A 20,544-nucleotide genomic window follows, 5' to 3' on the forward strand; every position below is an offset into this window, starting at 1 on the left:
TGAACGGAAACGAGGACATCGTTGAGGACTCAGTAATGTTATCAGGCCAGTACTACTCCCAGTGGTCAGTTTCATCAGTAATGCTAGAACTTTCGTAAACCGGCGCGTATAACATTGCATTCCTTGGCGATATCAACTAGGTTATCCAAACCTTATCAACGCGAGCGTGACCCAGGTGACTTGTTGCTGGATTTTTGGCGTGTGTTCAGAGCCGGTCATCACGTCATTGTAGCTAGCTCTACCGAGTGACCTTTCCCCCAAGTCCTCTCGAAGCAATATACGAATCATGATTGACTCCCAAGAGCCTGTCCCTATTAATTAACACAATAAGATTTATCTAGATAACCCACATAATCCTTGGGATAATCTAATCATATATGCAAATGATGTTACAGCGCGCTGTTACCCAACGCCTCCAGGGCAGCATGCGCCCGCATATGCAAAGCATTCTGAGACAACATGAGTTACGACGTATGTCTGAATGAAGACAAAAGACTAACCTCCATGCTATACTTCCCCTTCCTCCCCGACGGCGCAACCTCAAGATGCTTGCCTATACAAAAGTCTATCAGTCCCTCGCCAAGGAAAGACAATAGACTACGCACCCGAAAGAATAAGATTAAACTGTCTCCGAGCATCTTCTTCTTTGCCCTGACAAGCCAACAAGCGACCGAGCTCATAATCTGGACAAGAATCAGTCTGGGTTGCGATAAACTTCGATGCATGGACGTACGAGCATGGTAAACAATATGATGGTCTAGTTCAATATTCGGACCAGCGTCAAAAACAGCCTCGAAGGCCAATATCGAAGCGACGGTAGCTTCGTCTTGAGACATTCCCGCAAGATCATCGATTGAAGGAGCGTTTGGTGGAAGAATAGCATCAGGATCCTATCACAAGGGGGAAGTCAGTCACAAAATATGCCGATATGAAAAGGGAGACCAACTGGATATGCAACATATCTCAGGCAAACCCCTTCCAGAAATTTTGCCAGACAGAAATCATCCCAATATCCCGGCGTCCTCTTCTTGTTTTTGCTTCGAAGGCTCTGTAAGCAAGCCTTGACCTCGACCAGCATCTTGGTAACGACGATCTCTCTCGGCGCATGCGCGATAGCAAGAAATTGATACGCCATCTCCAGCGCTGGAAGGGCGAGATGTCCCTGTAATAGAAACTTGCGCGCCTTCCTTGCAACGAGCTTCTCGAGTGGAATACTCTTTCCTGCAATCTTCTGCCGTAGTTTCGGGACTCTTTCCATGAGTGGTCTCGCATCCCCGCCTGTCTCCAGAAGACATACCGCCATACCGTACGCGTATATCGCTTTGGACCATGTCGCCTCCCTTTCCAAGTCCGTCCAGCACGCCAAACTGGCCCTGATGTCCCACAACGCAAGATTGGCTATGGCCATCTCCCAGAAGCTTATGTGGTGTAGCGTGCGGTACTGTGATTGCACCTCAATGGCTCGTGTATAATATTTGATAGCTTCTTGAGGCTGTGAATGCACCAGTGCCAGCCTACCGGAACCAAAGAGGAAGAAAACCCCGTCTGGGTACCGTTTCGCATACCAGCGAATGATCTTGTCCGCCATATGAATATCAACGCCCTCAAAAGTGAAGCTGGAGAGAACAAGGTGAAAGACAATGAGAGTCATGTCACAGAGGGGCCGACGAAGGCCTTCTGTGGACGCGGGGATAGCTGGCTCGTCTGATTCTGACGTCCAGCCGCTAGCTTTGCCTAGAATCGCAAGAGCTTCATGGCGGTCTCCATGATATCCAAAAATCTCAACGATGGCGATGATTCTGGAAGGCAGAAGACTGAGAACGAGTATGCTGACTCCAGCACCGAGGTAGACACCCGTGCGAAAGTGCTCGTCGATAGCATTGTCGTAACCATTTGGGGAGGCATCATCCATGGTTTTTATGTACTTGTATAGCAGCCGGTAAATGTTGAGGGAGGCACGCATATTGATTCTGTAACAAATGAACGTTAACGTCGGATTTCAAGGTGGGATTGACTGGCACCCACGCCTCCTTAACAAATGCGAGCCAATCCCCCGAGTAGATGACCGCCAGCATGGACTTCTCGAAGATACTCTCTGCGTAGATGAGTTCGGCGTGACGCTCGACTGGGGTCATACTCTGGATGAGGCTGACGCCAGTCGTATGAAGAGAGGGAACGACGTAGCCAGCGAGCTTCGAAGTAAACGACGACACTTTGCGGTACTTCGAAGCCACCGCCGTAGCATGCCTTGCGTGCCCAATTGCCGCCACAATGTCGTCGTCATCGTAGGACATTACTGCCTTGATGCATTGGATAAGTCCGTATCCAATACAGAAATACATACGTTCCCTGGGCATCGTCAGCAGCGTGTAGGGAAGCACATGGCAGCATACGCACCTGTCGGGGTCGCTCTTAGCGCAGTATTCCTCCGATTCCACCATCTGCGACGCGAGAAAAAGGTCCAGGGTGTGAGCGATACCTGGAATATCATCCAGTGCATCGTTAGGGTCGTAGGGTGTCTTCATGATTGGCCCGACGGCACCCACAGCGACGCCATTGCCTACAGGGCCGTCGAGGGGAGGAGAAACGAGCATCACGAAGCACAAGATGCATGCCTTCGTCGACGTCCCCGGCTAGATGTATTTCCGCGCAAAAAAATACATTCGAGCTCCAAAAAAGCGCATTCATCCTCAAAAATTCCAGACTTGGAATACGGCACTGTCGGCATTTTTCAGATTTCGCCGGATTTGCTTGCCGAAGCTGGGCCAAAACTCATCAATGCAATTTGATCCGAAAATACTGCTAATTCGTCGAGGTGATCACGGACCGGCGAACATCGCGTCGCACCTTTGTTGGCATTGTTCCACCACCTGCAGTTTGCATCTGGGCGCTTTCTGACTCCAAGGACCGCATGCGGGGTCGAGGATCTCCAAATGCCTTCCTTCTGGAGAAATGTATGACAATTTTTCGTGTTTTTATCGAATTCATTTGCTGAAATGAATCGGAATTTCAAGCTTATTTGTCACGGACAATATTTTTGTATCTATCCAGCTGCTTTCGATTCTCAGGAAGAACGGTGTAGGCACCAGATATGATATTTGTCTATACCTAATGTTCTTGCTCACAGATGCCGGATTTTCTACCCCGCTCTTTGGTTCGGAAGTGGATGTGGTTACCTCCGACAATGTGGTATTGAAATGTTATTTGATACGAGCTGCTCATAGTCCGGTAAGATTCTGACGGCTTCATTCCGTATGCTTTGACTAACTTAATTGCTTCTAGTCGCCTAGAGCCACTGTTATATTGTTTCACGGAAACGGGTATCATGTTTGGCATCACTTGCACTGTTCCCAGCAATTCCATAGGCTGAAATGTAACGTTCTGATGGTGTCGTATCGAGGGTGCGTCTAACATTAGCTACTCGTCCTCTAGCTTACTGTTCTCTTGCAGATACGGAAGTTCTAAAGGTGTACCCACGGAGCGAGGTATGACAAACATCGCCATCCTATATAAATGTTCGGTAATATGAAAGGTCTCAGGTCTACGCCGAGACGCACAAGCCGCTCTAGACTTCGTTCTGGCTGATTCCCAGTTATCTTCGGTGCCAATAGTACGCGTCTATATTTCTTTGGCATTCAGTTTATCTCACTTTTGACTGTATTTCAAAAGGTTCTCCATGGTCACTCCTTAGGCGGTGCTGTAGCTGTTGATCTTGTCAGTCGAAACCCGACGAAGGTCAGCATTGAACACTTACCCTCAAGCTGACTACAAATTTCCGTGATAGGTGCAAGCGCTCATCATAGAAAATACCTTTCTTTCTATACCGACTGTTGCTCGTGATATTCCTTTCATTCGATACTTTACCTTCTTCGTGCACCAGAAATGGGATTCGGCATCCAAGATATCCTCCATCCCTAGAACGACTCCGATACTAATGCTCAGTGGTGATCGAGATGAAGTTGTTCCCCAGAAGCACATGCGCGAACTATGGGCCCTCGCCCATCGACGTTCAAGCTCAGGGGTTAAGGATGACACTCCACTGGAGGATGTATTCCAAACCTTTCCTGAGGGCCAACATGGTACAAATCTGTTGCTAATTCTTCAATAATTTCTAATCATTTGTTAGCGGATACAAGCATCCAATCAGGTTACTGGTTTGCCGTTGGCAATTTCCTTCGAACTCTGGACAAGCTCCGAGACAGTGGCATGATAACGAGTTGACGACATTTTATGCTTTCATGATACCGAATAATCTGTTTCCTTACATTATCCGGTACTTAATATGATCTATGGACATAGCTGGGCGGAGGGATTGGTCTTTTGAAGTGAGTTATCTGCCCGTCATCGCGGTCTTGAGTCAATTTACCTCATGAACACTATTTCAAAGCGCCAGTTCCATGTACATGTCTATTCATGGTGTTGTATCTCAATAACACTAGGTGCTGTTCGACGGATGCCCATGGGCTGTAAGCATCAGACTACTCGTATGGGGGGACTTGCCCACATTCCTATTTCGGCTCTTGTGGTGCAGATCCGCCCTTCAGGTTTCTATAGTAGGACAACTCAGTCGGTGTATCATATAGCGCACACCACAAAAGATGCTCCAAAGAGTTTAGCCTTGTGGCCGCAATTCGAGGCGCGCGCCACTACTTCAGAGTAATCAGATCCGCGTATACAATCTTCGCCACCGCCCACATTACGAAACAATCCAGTATGTGGGGTATCAAAATTCTGTAACAGATCCTCGCAGTAGCGCTCAGATTTGACCTGGAATTTTTAACACCATATCGGGACGAATCAGGGCCTAACATAGCTGAGTCTACACTATCCTCTGTAATTGTTCAGCGCTTATCATCCAATCATCCTCACCCTGCAGGTACGTGTTCCATCTGCAACGCTTGATGGCTTCTCTTCACCGTTCATGCCGGCGCGATATTATTACCGCTAAGGAATCAGCTTCAACATGCTAAAGCTTAATCCAAACTAGTTGGGCGATTAAATTATGGATATATATATATAGCGAACTAGCGATACCTGCAAGGACACCACCGGAACTAAGTATCTCCCATCAACGTTAACGCTCGGGCCGCACTGAGTTTCTATTCCAGGTCCTATTACGCAGTTTTCCTTGTATCCTTGTACTCGTTTTGATACTCTCTACCTGTTATCGAGCATCCTCGGAGAAACCGATGCCTGGGAAATTCGTCGCTTCAACACAGCTGTTTGTTCCACGTTACCATAACAAAAAAAATTCTCATCCGAGTTTCACTTGGTGGTCACCAACAAAAGAACAATAACGAATGGCAGTGAAGAACTGGAACTACATCTTTAATAGCTATTTCTTTGCCATTGCTGTGGGATCGTCTGCCACCCATAGATTAGCCCGTTCAAATCGAAGGCACTGCTCAAGCAGGCGCTACTTAAGCCTCAGATTACTTTACCTGGTTTGTAGTTTCTCTAACTTCGAAGAAGCGACAGCACGATAGCCGACTCCCCCAATGACATCTCTCTCTAATGCTTCATGGCAGCTTTTCTCTCTGATTCTGATCGCGTGCGCCACCATCTCGGCAGCTCCAACACCCAAGGGAGGAGGCGGCAGCGCTAGCCACAGTAGTGGCGGTGGTAGTCGCGGCAGTAGTGGCAGCACCTCTCATGCAAGCTCTTCGGGAACGCCGACTTACGTTTATAATATCGGCGGTAGGAAGCACTGTTATTCAGAGTACGTCCAGTTTATTACGCCACAGTTCCGCGTTTCCCTTACTTCGAGATCCGTAGTGAAGCGCACAAGAACGAAATTTCCTGTCCGAAATCGAAGTTATCCCAGGGAGCTATCTTTGGCATCGTCATCGGCTCCATGGTTGGTGTTAAGAATCAGGGTATTTTGGCTAATACACGAGTTACTGAATACTCGAGTAAAACCTAAGTTGAGAGCGAGGATGTCCAAAAGCCGAGTTCCAACCACCAAGAGGGATCCGTAGGGGTGCTAACAAGCGCTAGGCGTAGTTAACGAGGGCGTCAGCAAGCGCTAGGCGTAACTGACTGGGTCTCCGAAAAGCGCTAGGCATAGTCGGAAAGCAATTGATTGGCAAGCGCTTGGCGTAACCGATCAGAGATGCTTAGTTCACACAATTAAGTGGACTTCGAAGATGAGTAAAATTAGCTTGAGATTCCAATACAATGGCAAGTACAATACTTATATACCACTAGTAAGGAATCGAGTCATTATTATTCTAGTATTCGCAAGAAGGAAGGAGAAAGTAAGAGAAAGTAAGAGAAAATGATAGAAAATACCAGTAAGCCGAGGTCAAGGCCGAGAAGGCCGAGAGTAGGCATGTGTTGACTCATGTGCAGACCGGAAAAGACACGAGATCCATAATAGTTGGCAGTCAGTGGTTTCTAAGCATCGCGCAGGTGCTCTTTACTGATCTTCTGGTTATACAGTGATATTCCTCATCGTATTTATTTTATGCTGCATAAAGAAGATACAGTCAAGACGCAAGAAGGCTTCTACCAGTAATCCCACCGTACTAGTGGCTCCTACTCGCCCGGACCTGCTGGCACCACCGACACCAACTTCGGCGCTACCTTTGATCATGGAACCCAATTGGCCACCTGATAGCAAAGCAGACAAAGCAGTTTCCTTCGGTGCGAAAAGCCGAATAGATCACGACGGCTATAACCCTCAACGCGATTCCTGGATCACCCCTCCGCCACCGTATCATCCTTATACCGGTCATAAATGCTCACATTGTGATCTTGCTAGCTCCTCTGTCACTGAGCCCAGTGTATTTTGATGTCTTCTTTTGCTGCACAAACGGGATGCCGGATCCTTGCTTAAATTACTAAACTTCCTGATAACGCGTGGATGATTCATATGCTAATGAATCGTAATGACATATGATTTATGTACCCGAAGCTCTATGCTGACTCTAGCAATTGAACACTTCGGGTCCTATAGAATCGTTCCAGTCAATTTTCGGGCTGAGTGAACCGTCAGAAATTGGGTACCGACCAGGAATGGTATAGCCGCTAAGCGTTTGGTAGATGTTGATAGTAATACCAGGGTCAGAACCTTGGCAGAGAGGAATAAAGAGTCAATGCGCTATGAGAGGGAGTAGTGGGTAACATACCTGCGTAAGCCCCAGGAAAACTGACGGTAGAAGGGGAGGTACTGCCTCCACCTGTGATTTCAAGCTGAGCACATTCCATCTACATTCAATTAGCATTTAATGTGTGGGATGTTCCGACGGAGCGCTGGGACCAGCTCACATAAAACTGCGCACCCGGGTAAGAGCTAGCGGCGTGAAGAGCCAAAGGACATTTAATTTCGGAACCAACAAACGCACCGAATTACTCACCAATCAGCTCGTGACGAAGGAGGTATTGACCCGGCTTGATGCAATCGGGGATGGTGAAAGAAACTTTGCCTTCGTTGGCGATCAATGTGTCAACAGCCCATGTACTTGACGAGGCGTCATATCCATCCTCGTAAATCTTGAACCACGCCAAACCTGTAACGTCAGTTTGCGTGGCGTTGTCGACCTTGGCGCTAATTCGACCCTTAGCAGGAGAGCTGACATGAGAGAAAGCGTCTTACAGGTATGACATGACGGGACCCTTGTGGCTAGAGTCAATAGGGTCAGAAGAATCAGCAGAATTAGCGCCATCAAGGGTGTGGTGCCATTCGGCGGTGACGGTCGAGCCGACGGGAACAGTGATGACGGTCGTTGACATAGGCGTGTGGTACGGGTTGATACCACCATTACAGATTATGTCTTGAAGAAATTGAATAGATGTGTACTCGGGACCAAAAACAAGAGCGGTGAATTAATTACCATCAGAAGTGACGTCGGTTATTGGCTAGCTCAATCGTTTAGCTCGAGGACCGCGCTCGAGTTGCAGAGCTACATACGCCGTCGTAGTCAGGTACACGTATACCTTCCAGGTGACCTGCAGAGACGCCGTTAACGTAGAGTTCCTGTAGATTGTGGTCAGAATACAGAAAATTACACGGCGAAACTAGACCGCGAACCTGGAAAATGGAATGCGCCGACACCGATACAACAGATGCCAAAGCGAAAGCGGCAGATAGAGATTTCATAATAGCATTTTAGCCTATCTGCAAAGGAACGACGAGGCTTCCTCCTTGACCTTGAGATCTTTATATTTCGAGCGACAACCCTGTATCCATCGCGGAAAAATCGGGGGTATTCTCCCAAGGAAGAGAGATAGTCGTAGGTAACTACAGGAAAATTTCCGGGACTTGGTCCTGGGGATGAGGCATTTATGAGCACATTGTTGGATACCACACTGATGCAGTTGTTCCGAGTGGGTAAGATAATGAGTATGGCGGCCAATACTTGAGAACGATATTTTACAGAATTATATCCGTAGACTGATGTCTGTATCACGAAGTAACGACAATATTGTCACTTGACATACTCGTGGGAGATATATACTTGCGGGAATAGAAATAAGAGCACCAGTACAAGCGTGAAGACAATATTAAGGACTCGGCAAGTCTGGAAGTTCGCTGGCTCTGAGATTAACAGATACAAGACAGCAGATTCTCTGGCTGCGATTCTGCGGTTCTGATCCTCCATGGATTCCACCAAACAGCGGAGTGCGGTACGAGTAGTGAGGGGTGGAACGCGACTTGCAGGATGCAAACTGGGTGACTAGTAGCCTTGGAAAAGTGCACAAGGTTCCGGAAGAGAACGAAAGGATTCCTGTGTCTGTAAAGCTCTGGAATAGAAGACTAAGGATCGGCAGGAGGAATTCATCCATTGACATTTAGAAAGGATCACGAAAAAATTAATAAGCGTGAGTAAAAGATATTCCCGGCATCTCGGCAATAACGATGTTTTGGTCTCAATCCGACGCGTCGGGTACGCGCTCAACCTTAACTACGACCACCATCATGTCGAGGAGAGAAGCGTTAGTATCACCTCCCGTGATTCGAAATCCTGAGGAGAACTAGGCCAAATACCCACCTTCGCTTTGAACTCGGAAGGGCTTTTTTGGCGGTGGTATTGTTGAACTTTCTGGATCACAGGTGAGTGTATAAAGAACCAATTCATCATATTTACTCACTTATTTCTCAGATTAAGCTTCCTTAGGTGTGTACAAGGAGCATACCGATCTTCGGCCTGGTTCGTTTCCCAACGGGGCGCCGTCTACCTAAAGAACGAAGAGAAGCATGGTCCCAAGACTTGTACTTCCATTTTTTTCATGAATCCCGCGAAACTACTGGTCAAATGGCACAAGGATAGCAGGTGCGTACCAATGGTTCATCGATGTTCCATGCAGTAACGCTTTCTGGAGTAGGCTACGGGAGGTACCTGCTGATGTGTAGGGTCATAGGACGATGAAAAAATTTCCGGGAAGGGCTCCGTTGTTTCAACTCGTTACTGTCTTTTCGGTGCGACAAGCATGTATAGGACCCGCATGAAAACATGAGGTCTTCGTACTCTCCACCTGTGCAGTCGATAACAATCTCAACAGAAACCGGTTGCAATGATCGAGACCGTATACTTGTTAGGAATCCTGAACTCTAATCCGCCTATTCGGAGAGGTTAAACCTGCGACTCGTCATTTGGCTTTGTGACTGTTTTTTTCCATTCATTCAGCAAGTGATTCATACTAGTGATCATCTTTCAGATATGTGTCGCAGGAATCTACTCACGGGATTCACACAAAGATTAAACGTCATAGGACGGTCTCTATTATTGGAATCTTCTTCATATCTGCTCTTCTGTCACAACGTCCTCCCCATAGAGCGTGAGCAGGTATGTCATTTTGTTGATTGACCATATAATTGTCGGTTTGCGTTTTGCGTCGAATGGCGAGCTTATTTATGGCTAGAATCTAGCTTTGCAGCATCGGTAATCATCACAATACCACTTCCGTCAGCTCTACTGCTGTTAGCCTGGATAAGAATGCTATCTTCGTACATTCATCAATTCATCAGATTGTCTGTTCCTGTTCCTTTTCCCTATCGATGACTGTGTGTAACTACTAATTTATTCATTTCCAGATGACTACTTGTGGCTTTGACCAAGCTGGAAGACGCCTGCGAAGAACAGGACACACAAAGAAGCCCTAGAAGAGTCAAGACCGTGGCAGCACGTCATAGAGTTGTCCTTATCTTTCAGGCACGGACAACACGCTTTATCTGTGATCATGGTTTCATTTCTCATCCTCATGTAGTTGATATTAATGAGCGCCGGACCAGATACATGTCTTTGAAGTGACTTCCCACTCGCACTTCTATCAGCCATGAAGAATGTTCTATGTTTTGGTGCGAAATTCCCTACGAGCCGTATCGAATTCGTGCCGATAACTCTCAGCCGAAGGTCTTCCGCGATACGCGATAAGAGCATGGTGATCGGTGTAGATCAAGGTTATAGTTGGTCTATTCTCTTGATACGTCTTTCAAACGCTAACCATATTTTTAAGCTCGTCGTACCCTGTCTATCGTCCGATGAGTGTGATTGCCTGTACTTAGGAGATATCGATGTTTTGAAGTTCGGTTTTACCGATACGTCTTATCTTCGCTATTCCTATACAAACATATCGGCATTACACGCGCTGCAAACCCAAGGTACCTTCTGTTTTTGTTTGTCGATGATTTATCGCTGAGGCGTTATTTCAGAACGCTTGCAAATTACAGGATTCGGTAACTTGTATATACCATTATTGGTCATGTCAGGTTTCTCCCACAGCTGTGAAGAACCGCGAATCTCCGTGACAAGTTCTCCAGAATGCATGAGCCTCGAAACCATACTTCGATTCATGCACGTCTGATGCCCTGTGGCGTCGCAGAACCCTTATAAGGCCATTTTCAACCCTCCTCCGAGCCTGCAAAATGGTATCTTCCGATCTAGACCTCCGAACGGGCCTCCGAGCGAGCCTATCAATTAATGCAGGAGTAGAAGGAACCAACAAGTTCTCAAGTCCTTTCATGCGTGTCATCGGTATGAGCGATCGATAACTTTTCTTTTCAATTACTTGACATTCGTTCTCACAAACCCATTTTCATCTTGCTAGTACATCCGATGGATGACTGCGAGCATGTTCGACGTAGTCTAGCGTATCAGCGCCTCGACTCCTCATGCCGTGTGTTTATACGATTGGTATTCAGGTAAATCTAATACTGCTTTCTCTACGTCAGTCCAAGTTTTGAAGAGATGTTTTTGTCCAGACCCTCATTTCCGGTTGCACGGTATATGTTGCTGCGAACCGGCATCACAAATGAAGGGTTATATCCGAAATGAAACCTCTGGAAAACACCCGGCAGGTGTTCATCACCGCGTTGTCCACCCTCTTCGGATGGTGATGTGCAAGTCGTTGGTATGACAGCGTCCTTGTCTGACCGATGGCATATCGACCGAAACGACAGCCCAGTTGTGCTTTGAACGCACTCCCTTCTTTTCCTCGATTCGTATGATGTTGATCGATCGAGGAGGCCCCCCCCATTTCATTTACTGATCCTTAAAATTAGCTTCCATTGATTTTCACATCTCATCTTGAGAACGGCAACAGTCTTCTACAAATATCCTCAAAGTGGGTAAGAACGCGTTATTCTCCTTCGCGTAATCGCCGGGACCTGATCACGGTCACTTCCAGTGTTCCGTGGCAACGCGTCTCCTCCTTGGCCCGAGAAACAGAGTCGGAGAGATGATGATCACAGGACCGTTTGTGGCTTTGGGGCCGGCGGTCGCGTCATAGCTTTGGTGAATACTGTCAGCTGAGGATGCAAATGTCCAAGGGTGGGGCAAGATCACGACATATGTATGCACGTCCCAAGATTTGGTCATTTGCGTGTCGTACGACTAGAAGCAGACGGTTCGTTCTTCTCCATTGATTGCGAATTCGTCCCTAAAATTTGGTCCTGGTCTAGGCTTCCCCAGTCTAAATAAACTCGCATGAATGTCATGTGTTCGTCGCGTTGCTGTTGCAACTATTCTCGGAGAAGTAAGAAACGCGGCTGACTTTGTTCTCCATTCAGTTTCGGCGTTGGCGCTGGTCAGGGCTTGGCCCAGGGGGCCTCGTTTGACAGTTGAGCTCGTCCCAAGCCAACCGAATGTCCGTCCAGGTGATCTATGACCGCGCGGGTTTTTCGAATACTGTTCAGTTACTCGCCACTCGGAACAGTTCTACAAGTCACCGAACGGGTCCTCGCGCCGACGAAAGAATGGTGCTCAATGTTATCATGTGTGCAATATTGCGCCTTGGATGCTGCGAGGCGCCACTTCATATTAATATCTACGTACCCCGACTGTCATTATTTGCGGTTCTTTTCGATTAGGTTCCCGGATATTGGGGAGCTGGCCGGATGTCGTTCCGGTATGTCGTTTCATGATCGCCACACATGCCACTCCTGATTTTCTCCTATAGCTTAGCGAGTACATCGCATTCGACCATCGAGAATTGGTTAGTCTGCTTGGGATACTAGTCGATCGACAGCTGGACGTTTATGCGGATTTGTCTGTGTCATCGGTAAGGGCTATCTTACAGTCTTATCTATTGGCCGGATTCCGGAAGCCTTCCATTTCTCACTTCACGTTCGATTGGAATCAGCAAGTGGATGCCGGGTGGTGTACCTTTGTTATAGGCGATTTCGTCGTACGACGTGATGTCGAAAGGCCGGGCTGTTCTATTCCGCCTTCAGTCCCTTATCTGCTTGTCTTTGTGCGTCTGGATTTTCTCTCGATTTCCCTGTGACCGAACTGACGACGACCCGATAGTTTTCTTCTTAAGGAAGCCTACACGAGGCAGTGCCGGTTGGTGCCGTAAAGGTGTTACTGAATTCCCTTCCCGAAATGAACTAGTCCGCTACAGCCCATTGACGCAAAACAAATCTTGATCTGCTTCTTGGGTCAATGATGCCTGGTGAGGGTCTTTGTTATAAATACGCTGCGCCCTCGAATCTTTACCTATTAGGATTTTTCACCTTTTCTTACACCAGGTATAAAAGGCGACCGCTTGTTCTCGCAGGCTCCATACCTCCCTCCCCCTCCCACTCCACTGCTCTGACCCCTCACTTTGCCACGTACCATGCAACGAGGACCTCTGCCCTATATCCTAGAGGACAGGACCGGTGCTAATACCGGCTCTGACTTTGACGACATCTACGACCGACTTTTCTTCCGTGTGGCCCGTTCACCATCTCAAACGGCGACTATGATCTACAACATGCATCGACGAGCGTCACGTCACCGGGATTCGTTGCCGTTTACGCAAGACCCTATTGTCGTTCTCGATTTCCTGCATGACGAGTCGCTCGGAACTGTGTCGTTCATTCGTCCCGCCGGTCGAATATCCCAAGCCATGTCTAAATATCTCAGGAAAACCTCCTTGTTCGCATCGTGAGTCATCCGGCAACTCATCTGAAGACCTCCTCAGCAGCTTTCTGATCTCGCCTTAGATCGCTGTCACGAAAATTTACGGGCTCTGATGGACGAGAGTACAGATGGAGTTATCGTTCGGTTGATGGACAGGAGTGGACAGTGAGTTCCTGGTTCTTTATCCAAACCATCTTTTTCGAGCCAATTTTCCAGTGCACGACAGGCGCTGAAAATTACCTGGTTGCCCATTATGACCTGAAGAAACCGGATGTCCGTGTATATGGTGTGTCGGGACACACGTTGACGATATACGAAGCATTCGTCCATATGGCAGTTGGTGAGAAGTTCTACAGCCCTTTGGTTCTGTTACCGTTATTGACACATCTTTTTCATCAGAGCTGATGACTTCGCTAACAATCATGCGCCATATCGCACAGCACAACCTGTGATTTGTTCCCATGGTTGGGGACTTCGCTTGCCTAGCGGTACAGCTACAATTACCGTATGATGGATTCTTCGGCTATTATTTATTTGTATATCTTGCTATTACGAATTGCTTTGCAGTGTATCTATATAACAACGTGTATCTTGCTTGCTCCGTGTTGACTGTGCACATGCGTCTGCACTTTATTCATTAGGCCTTTGCCGTCGATATACCAATGCATAGGCTCCAGACACCGCTAGGACCGGTTCCTTTTTAGGATGGAGACTCAAGGTACTGGTTCTGAATATGTTACCTCTTTTTTTTTCTCTCTTTGTGTACCGCAAATGTGATACGGAAAACAGAATGAAATACTTGTTTTACTTCATGTTCCTTTCACATGCTAATAACTACTTTTCTGCGAAGGAAACGTTCCCTTTGTCCTGCCAGTAACCACGAAACACCTTTTTCATTCCGTTTTCTGGTTCAAATTTTGCTTAACCTAAAACAGTACTATCTCATCTTTCAGCTTATTTTATTGAACACATTTCTGGTAATTAGAAGTTCAATTGAAACGTCCGAACATTTTCTAGTGTCGTCTTTCTACGCGAAGAAACGCGGGACGGAAATACCGATTCCTAGGGTTAGGGTTAAACTTCACACCCCGACTTGAACAGTTACCACGATGACCTCCTCTAATCCGCAGCCCTTTGTCCAGGCAGGCGATCCCCTTAACGAATTCCTTCGTTCCTTCTGGCAGCGACAGGTTGATTCTGCAGAACAAGAAACGCCTGATTTCCGACACCCGGCCCTCCCCCTTGCTCGAATCAAAAAAGTCATGAAAAGTGATCCAGACGTCAAAGTAAGCGTACCCAGACCTCGTCGCTCTTCCCACATTCAAAATTCCAGTGTAAAAGATGATTGCTGCTGATGGTACAGCTTATTTTCTTAAATTCGGGGCTTCTGTTTATCAACTCCTCCCCCCTCACTAGCGCCCATCTTGTTTTGCAAAGCGTGTGAAAGTACGTGACCGAATGTATTGAGGGGTTCTCCAATTGACTTGCATTTAGTATTCATTGCAGAAATTACTGCTCGGGCCTTTATTATTGCGGATTCCAATAAACGCCGGACGCTGTCCAGGTCAGACATCGCCAAGGCTTTGAGCAAGTCGGACCAGTTTGATTTTTTGATTGATATTGTACCACGGGAGGAACTTCCGTTCCCTACTGGGAGTGTTGTGAGGAAGGCGGGGGGAACGGAGAATATCAAGCAGGAACAGGTTAGTGGTAGCTGCCTTTTCGCGATTGATAGTTATATTGAGTGGCTTATAGAGAGCGAGTCTCGGTGACGGTAACGCGAACTTGGCCTCGAATGACACGAATGTTGGAGGTAGTTCGGAGGTTCTGGAGCAGGTGGATCTTGCAATTGTGTATTCAATATGATCTACAGCTGACCTTCACCTTTGACAGCTTGAGACGCTATTGAACAACAGTCGGCCGGGAGAAAGGCCCAATATGACATGAACCGCACAAACTGTAAATGTACAATAATATACCAGAGGCCCTTGCTATTTTTGCTGGTGTGGTCATTCTGCCAAGTTTTTATCACCGGTCAGGAAGCGTTCTCGTTCAAGACGCCGGAGCAAGGTACTAGGTATACGCGAAATACCGACATGGACGGACTTCAGGCCTCATTCCCCGTCAGGCAACCGAGTTCTCGCCACAATAATGCTAGAATGATATACTCCGGTCAAAAGATCTGGGCGCGTTATCTACCCAGCTTACGGACCGTAACCCGGTGGATTCCAGCACTGTGTCGGGTATTAGCTTGCTAGTAAGTTGGACCGGTACGGCTTGGTTGTACTTGAAGAACGTTCTACGCATACACATGCGATGCGGGTGCTGTACTCTTCTTGGCCGTGGGGAGCTGCGGGAAGAATAGTTCGTCGAACGTGGTTCTCGCTCCTCCTGTCATGTTTCCTGGGAACTAGACGAAGGCGCAGGCTCTTTTTGATCTAGACCCACTGATACCCCACCGCCGCCTCCATCCCCTCATCGGCACCGAGCAAATAAAGGTGGGTGTGATTTTCTTTCCTAATGTACATACAAAATAGCTAATATGGATTCGTCAAACAAAGAACATCGTCTAAAACTGTACCGGAAATACCTAGGAATCTGTCTTGGTCAATGGTTGCATCGCAGGATCCTCGGAAGCGGTCGCTCTTCTCTTCCGCTTGATGAAGTCCATGATCTTCTCTCTGAAGTAATACGCAAGCAAGATCAACAGGACTATGGGGAGGTTCTATCGATAAGCATGCCGATTGCAACGTGAATTGGCTAACCTGCTAGGATAGACCCCCCAGCTATCCCTGCTGTGGCCCCCGTCGACAGCCTACGGCGTGGACACGGTATCTCGATGGTAAGGAGATAACTAGATATTATACATGAGTTCCCCGTGAATTTGTTTTGCGTGGCACTCCGACTCACTCTCGATAACAGCGACTTTTGCTCCCATAGTAGATTTTAGTTGTCGTCGGACTGGGGGTGTTAGAATCGACGGCAACGCTTGGTGTTGCGCTACTTTTTTCGCTACTTTTTCCACTGCTTTTTCCACTGTTACTTTTTCCGCCACCTTTTGCGATAGGTTTGGCGATAACGGCGATATGGAATAGCGTGAGGATCAGTACTAGGTAGTCCATTCTTATGAAGCGACCTGTAGCAGTGAGGGATGGGGATTGATGCAGCCTGTCTGAGGCTCCGCGGGACATTTATTCGTGCGTTGGTGCTATGAAGGAAGGTGTTGTTTCTCGAATCTCCGCGGCAGTACACGGTCCTTTATTCTTGGGAAAAACACAGGTACTCAGATAGTAGCAGTGAACGATGCAGTACCATCACGTACTGATAAAGGTAAGCAGCACTACTAGTCTTATAGCTAGGGATAAGAAAGAAAGAAAGAAGTTCTGTTTTGACTAGTATATGTTTGCTAGTATAAAATCCTCACCGTGAGGTCCTTTAGCAGATAACGTGTCTTGGCCAATGGCAAAGTCACCAAGCGCGCAACACAAGGCTGTTAGCAAGCTGTAAGGGAGTCCGGCATTTGCCGTTTCAAGGTGCCTTTTATAATATCATGGTTCAACTTTTAAGTTGGCGCGCGCTTAATAGTAAACAGCATTTGCATTCTATTGCAAGGACGAGTCCTATGTGCCACTATAAAATAAGATGTTGGTCAACAGCTTGTTCTACTGCATTTTACTGAATTCCTTACAAATTAGATCCCTATTGACTGCCGCTTCCTGTCTTTACACCCATCTCACGCTAAGCATCTGCCCAGAGTAAATGGTCTATCTTCGCTCGCTAAAATTCACACTGTATTATCCTTTTAATTTCGCCGCTGTTCCCATAACTCGAGATGTGTTTTCTATGTTAGGATAGTCAGCGCCACCATCTTCAAGGTCAGTCAAGCTAGGGGATAACAGTCATCATAACATTTCCCACCTTATGGCCCTTTTTTGTGGGATGGGAACTACAAATGCCTGTGAGTAGTGATCTGGTCATGCGCAGCACATCGAAACACGATGAGCTGTTCAAGGCTCAAGCACTGACAGGCCTCCAGGAATGAACTTTGTTGATGCCAGGGTCATTCTTGTCACCTAAAGTTTATACTGCAACCCTCGACTTAAAATTACCTGAAAACTGAAACATATGTGTACGATTTCTCCGTCGGGGTCGGAGCCCGACAATCGTCACGAACCTGGCTCGTGAACACGCTCTCGAAACCAATATCCATCTAAGACATCCCTAGATACGAAGCAGCCCTGGGAATCATCACGTTGTGATGGGAGAGCCTGGCAGTTACCTTGACTTATGTGCAGTATAAGTTTCAGACACAGATGTATAGGTATTTATGGGTAGTAGCCACTTACCTGTGAAACGTCAGTCGAAACTTGGAACGGTCACTTGGCAAGTAAGAGTAACACAGTCTGTTTCGTTTCGTTGTAATTTCTTCACGTAACTTCCAAAGGACCAGTTTCGCCACACAACTTGAATGTTATAGATTTTTGTGATCGCGTTTCAACTGAAAACTCAGTCAGTGGAAGTCAAAATATCTCCCGGGACCTTCTTCCAGACATGCCCCGCCCAAAGGGAATTAGAGCTTCCAGCCCTCTCCGCTCCCTCTTTCTTGGCAGCATAATCCCAACCCGTGCTCCCCGGTCCTTCCTCAATCATTCTTTGCAAAATCGTGCAAAACTGCGAGAGGCCCTCGCTATCTGCAGGTACCTTCTCTGCCTTGGTTATCGGGACGCCAGTCCTCTTGGCCATGTCCTCCCAAGAGAGCCTCTCGCCTTCAATGCGGAAGATCCTATCGTTTAGCTCGGATGGTGGAAGAGTGGTGAGGACGTGTGCGATGAAACCTAAACTTGAGTGAGCTCAGCGCTGAGATCGTCCCTCGGAACACGTACCACCGATGTCCTCAGTAGCAGTCCAAGAGGCTGGTGTCTTGCCCGTACCGACAACGTTGATCTTACCGGTAGATGGGTATCCGGAAAGACCGGAGATCCAACTGAAGAGTAGCCCAGTCTAGGCGCGAATTTCCAAGTTAAGCCCATGCTTTGCCTTGACAAGAAGCTGACGCTCACGAAAAACCTCGCAGATGGTAACCCGATCTCCTTCATATGCTCTGTTGGTACTTATATCAGACGACTTCCGGAGGTGCCACTACCACCATTCACTAGCGACGTTATCTTTAGTCTCCCAAAGGCCAGCCGGCCCGCCATCCGTGGGCATGCCGTATTCAGACGGCACGAACAGACCGACTCCTGCTGCGCGCGCAGCACCTGCAAGCGCCGTCTCTTCCCCGTACATGGCCTCGTCACTCTTCCAGGACAGCGTACAGATGACGACCTCGATCCGGTTGGCCCTCAGAACGGCGGCGACCTCTTCGACATTCTTATAACCCTCGACCTTGGTGATCTTCACATTGGGAGCGCTAGGCAGCGCGCTTGTCGACGAAGAGGAACTACGAGTGATGGCCACAATCGAAGCATTCCTTTCGTGCAGAGCATCGAAGACATATCTTCCAATGCTCCCAGCTGCACCGAAGATTGCGAAAGATTTGTATGGCAAAGACGACATGCCGTTGAGTGCGATGAGAAGCCGACATCGATTCTTGGATTATATACGGTCATATCTGTTGCTTAGACATGGCAAAGTCAGCAAGTGCTTACTACTACTTGGCGATGATGATTCATCCAACCAGTTAATAACGCAAGTTTCCTAGGAAAATCGATCGTTTCTGTATCACAAGACAGTTACATGCACAGCGCGCGTCGATAGCAAGGAGAAGAGAATACTAAAAAGAAAGACACTCCGTACCCTCATTACTTCTTCCTGGCCTTGCGAGCCATGACCTTCGGCTTACAAGCATCGCAATACCACTTATCCACCGGTGCGGCTTTCAACCCCACACACGAGATATGGAACTAAAAAAAGAACATCAGAAATGGTGAACAAAGAGGTATATCAACTGGAGCTTACCCATTCGTACGGACAGAAGCCACTGTCGCATGCAATCATCTGAAAACGAGAGATCATCAGCTAACCACAAAAAGGTCCCTGAGAAGAAACGCCTACATCGCCAAAACTCTTCTTTTGACAGAAACAATACAGCTTGTCATCTTCGCCTTCGTCGTCTTCTTCACCCTCTGCATCCTCTTCCTCCCCTTCGGCATCTTCCTCGGGTCCGGGCACAGGTGGGTGCACCTGCCGCGAAAGTCTCGATTGTCTGTGCGTAGGTGCCTGAGCTGCCTTGGGTGGTGGCGCAGGTGACTGGGACCTCGCCGGTAATTTGATTGAAGGCGCTGCAGTTAATCGGCGTTCTAGTTTGTTTCAAGAGAGCGATGAGTATCAGAAATAGGAAATGACAGTACATGCAAAAAGGAAAGAGGACGAGATAAAGGGATAATAAAAATAAAAGCGAGTTATGACTAACTTTTCGTTGCTGCACCAGATGGAGCTGTTGCTGTCGTCAGCGACACTACCGCCGGAGACTGTCTCAGTTCCTGCACGGGGGTTGTACTGCTCGGGATCATGACGCTCCTCAAGCTCTCGCTGATCTGAGCAGCGGGATCCCTACCAGAAAACGCATAAGCGCCCCCAACGTCCGCAAGCGCAGAGCTACTCCGCGTCTGAGGAGCATCAAGCATCAGTGGCTCTCCCTGCAATTTCTTCACCCGGTTGATATCGACGCCCAGACGAGTCCGCGTGCGCTCGATGAGGTCAACCATCTTGGTCGCAAGCTCAATTTTCTCCATGTGAAGCCTGTGCACTCTACCGTACGCTTCGGAGATCTTCGCCTGCATGGGCGGTTTGTAGTTTGGGGGAAACGGTGCCCCGCTTTGGCAAAGCTGGACATGCCGAGCACATTCCGTTTCAATTGCGGTTTGAATCTCTGGAATGACGGCGTCAGATAGAGGTGTACATTGCATGGAATATTGTTCTTACCTTGGGCTTTCTGATCCTTGATCTTGATTTCGTCGCATATGAATCTTATTTCGTTTGGGAGGTTATCGAGACCTGGAATCGGGATTAGGATCCGAACGGAAGGAAAGAATTTGAAACAAACTGTATATGAACTCTGTGGCAATATTTGCCGCTTCCTCAAGTGACTGCGTCGATACTGAAGCCATTAGCAGACTCCTCTCGACAGGATGTCGTGGATGATGGTGGTACAAAGTCAAGATGCGTCGATCAGTTCATTACACGATCAAGCCTCGAT

General features: G+C 47.7%; 8 protein-coding genes across 8 annotated transcripts; 4 read left to right on the forward strand and 4 right to left on the reverse strand.

Moving 5' to 3' along the window:
- Nucleotides 1–10: 10 nt before the first annotated feature.
- On the reverse strand, nt 11–2,790 carry EV420DRAFT_1552334 (uncharacterized protein). Its single transcript, XM_060473507.1, has 7 exons — nt 2,398–2,790; nt 2,026–2,349; nt 947–1,970; nt 734–890; nt 606–683; nt 501–553; nt 11–449 (listed from the first exon to the last, which is right to left on the reverse strand). The coding sequence occupies exons 1-7, from the start codon at nt 2,592–2,594 to the stop codon at nt 390–392; spliced, it is 1,893 nt and encodes a 630-aa protein (XP_060329139.1). The 5' UTR covers nt 2,595–2,790; the 3' UTR covers nt 11–389.
- A 62-nt stretch (nt 2,791–2,852) lies between these two features.
- On the forward strand, nt 2,853–4,221 carry EV420DRAFT_1692158 (Alpha/Beta hydrolase protein; the record flags this gene model as incomplete). The annotated part of the gene is made up of 7 exons (XM_060479360.1): nt 2,853–3,228; nt 3,283–3,401; nt 3,451–3,485; nt 3,540–3,610; nt 3,670–3,735; nt 3,785–4,079; nt 4,127–4,221. Exons 1-7 carry the CDS (start codon nt 3,112–3,114, stop codon nt 4,219–4,221), a joined length of 798 nt encoding a protein of 265 aa, XP_060329140.1. The 5' UTR covers nt 2,853–3,111.
- A 1,277-nt stretch (nt 4,222–5,498) lies between these two features.
- EV420DRAFT_1481095 (uncharacterized protein) lies at nt 5,499–5,923 on the forward strand (the record flags this gene model as incomplete). Its single annotated transcript, XM_060469736.1, has 2 exons — nt 5,499–5,719; nt 5,776–5,923. 2 exons carry the CDS (start codon nt 5,499–5,501, stop codon nt 5,921–5,923), a joined length of 369 nt encoding a protein of 122 aa, XP_060329141.1.
- Nucleotides 5,924–6,929: 1,006 nt separating this feature from the next.
- On the reverse strand, nt 6,930–8,101 carry EV420DRAFT_1621202 (glycoside hydrolase; the record flags this gene model as incomplete). Its single annotated transcript, XM_060475672.1, has 8 exons — nt 6,930–6,952; nt 7,013–7,072; nt 7,131–7,209; nt 7,270–7,294; nt 7,355–7,549; nt 7,598–7,775; nt 7,909–7,978; nt 8,033–8,101. The coding sequence occupies 8 exons, from the start codon at nt 8,099–8,101 to the stop codon at nt 6,930–6,932; spliced, it is 699 nt and encodes a 232-aa protein (XP_060329142.1).
- A 4,958-nt stretch (nt 8,102–13,059) lies between these two features.
- EV420DRAFT_1272137 (uncharacterized protein) lies at nt 13,060–13,798 on the forward strand (the record flags this gene model as incomplete). The annotated part of the gene is made up of 4 exons (XM_060467680.1): nt 13,060–13,370; nt 13,430–13,511; nt 13,563–13,686; nt 13,746–13,798. The coding sequence occupies 4 exons, from the start codon at nt 13,060–13,062 to the stop codon at nt 13,796–13,798; spliced, it is 570 nt and encodes a 189-aa protein (XP_060329143.1).
- A 657-nt stretch (nt 13,799–14,455) lies between these two features.
- EV420DRAFT_1644418 (histone-fold-containing protein) lies at nt 14,456–15,212 on the forward strand (the record flags this gene model as incomplete). Its single annotated transcript, XM_060477644.1, has 5 exons — nt 14,456–14,632; nt 14,688–14,703; nt 14,763–14,792; nt 14,841–15,049; nt 15,102–15,212. The coding sequence occupies 5 exons, from the start codon at nt 14,456–14,458 to the stop codon at nt 15,210–15,212; spliced, it is 543 nt and encodes a 180-aa protein (XP_060329144.1).
- Nucleotides 15,213–17,852: 2,640 nt separating this feature from the next.
- EV420DRAFT_1272276 (uncharacterized protein) lies at nt 17,853–18,902 on the reverse strand (the record flags this gene model as incomplete). The annotated part of the gene is made up of 4 exons (XM_060467687.1): nt 17,853–18,181; nt 18,230–18,347; nt 18,407–18,447; nt 18,500–18,902. The coding sequence occupies 4 exons, from the start codon at nt 18,900–18,902 to the stop codon at nt 17,853–17,855; spliced, it is 891 nt and encodes a 296-aa protein (XP_060329145.1).
- Nucleotides 18,903–19,057: 155 nt separating this feature from the next.
- EV420DRAFT_554472 (uncharacterized protein) lies at nt 19,058–20,526 on the reverse strand. Its single transcript, XM_060482547.1, has 6 exons — nt 20,392–20,526; nt 20,271–20,342; nt 19,759–20,217; nt 19,401–19,645; nt 19,305–19,343; nt 19,058–19,249 (listed from the first exon to the last, which is right to left on the reverse strand). Exons 1-6 carry the CDS (start codon nt 20,453–20,455, stop codon nt 19,148–19,150), a joined length of 981 nt encoding a protein of 326 aa, XP_060329146.1. The 5' UTR covers nt 20,456–20,526; the 3' UTR covers nt 19,058–19,147.
- Nucleotides 20,527–20,544: the final 18 nt, after the last annotated feature.

The sequence above is a fragment of the Desarmillaria tabescens genome, assembly GCF_030435595.1.
Source record: "Desarmillaria tabescens strain CCBAS 213 chromosome Unknown EV420scaffold_24, whole genome shotgun sequence".
Lineage (NCBI taxonomy): Eukaryota > Fungi > Basidiomycota > Agaricomycetes > Agaricales > Physalacriaceae > Desarmillaria > Desarmillaria tabescens.

Bases quoted from the DNA above. Each gene is read 5' to 3' on its own strand.
- EV420DRAFT_554472 (XM_060482547.1), bottom strand. From the start codon at position 20,455: ATGGCTTCAGTATCGACGCAGTCACTTGAGGAAGCGGCAAATATTGCC. The intron at 20,343-20,391 runs GTTTGTTTCAAA...TCCCGATTCCAG, and splicing joins TGCCACAGAGTTCATATACA to GTCTCGATAACCTCCCAAAC. The intron at 19,344-19,400 runs GTAGGCGTTTCT...TCTCGTTTTCAG, and splicing joins AAAAGAAGAGTTTTGGCGAT to ATGATTGCATGCGACAGTGG.
- EV420DRAFT_1552334 (XM_060473507.1), bottom strand. From the start codon at position 2,594: ATGCTCGTTTCTCCTCCCCTCGACGGCCCTGTAGGCAATGGCGTCGCT. The intron at 2,350-2,397 runs GTGCGTATGCTG...GACGATGCCCAG, and splicing joins GCTAAGAGCGACCCCGACAG to GGAACGTATGTATTTCTGTA. The intron at 554-605 runs GTGCGTAGTCTA...ACTTTTGTATAG, and splicing joins GTTTAATCTTATTCTTTCGG to GCAAGCATCTTGAGGTTGCG.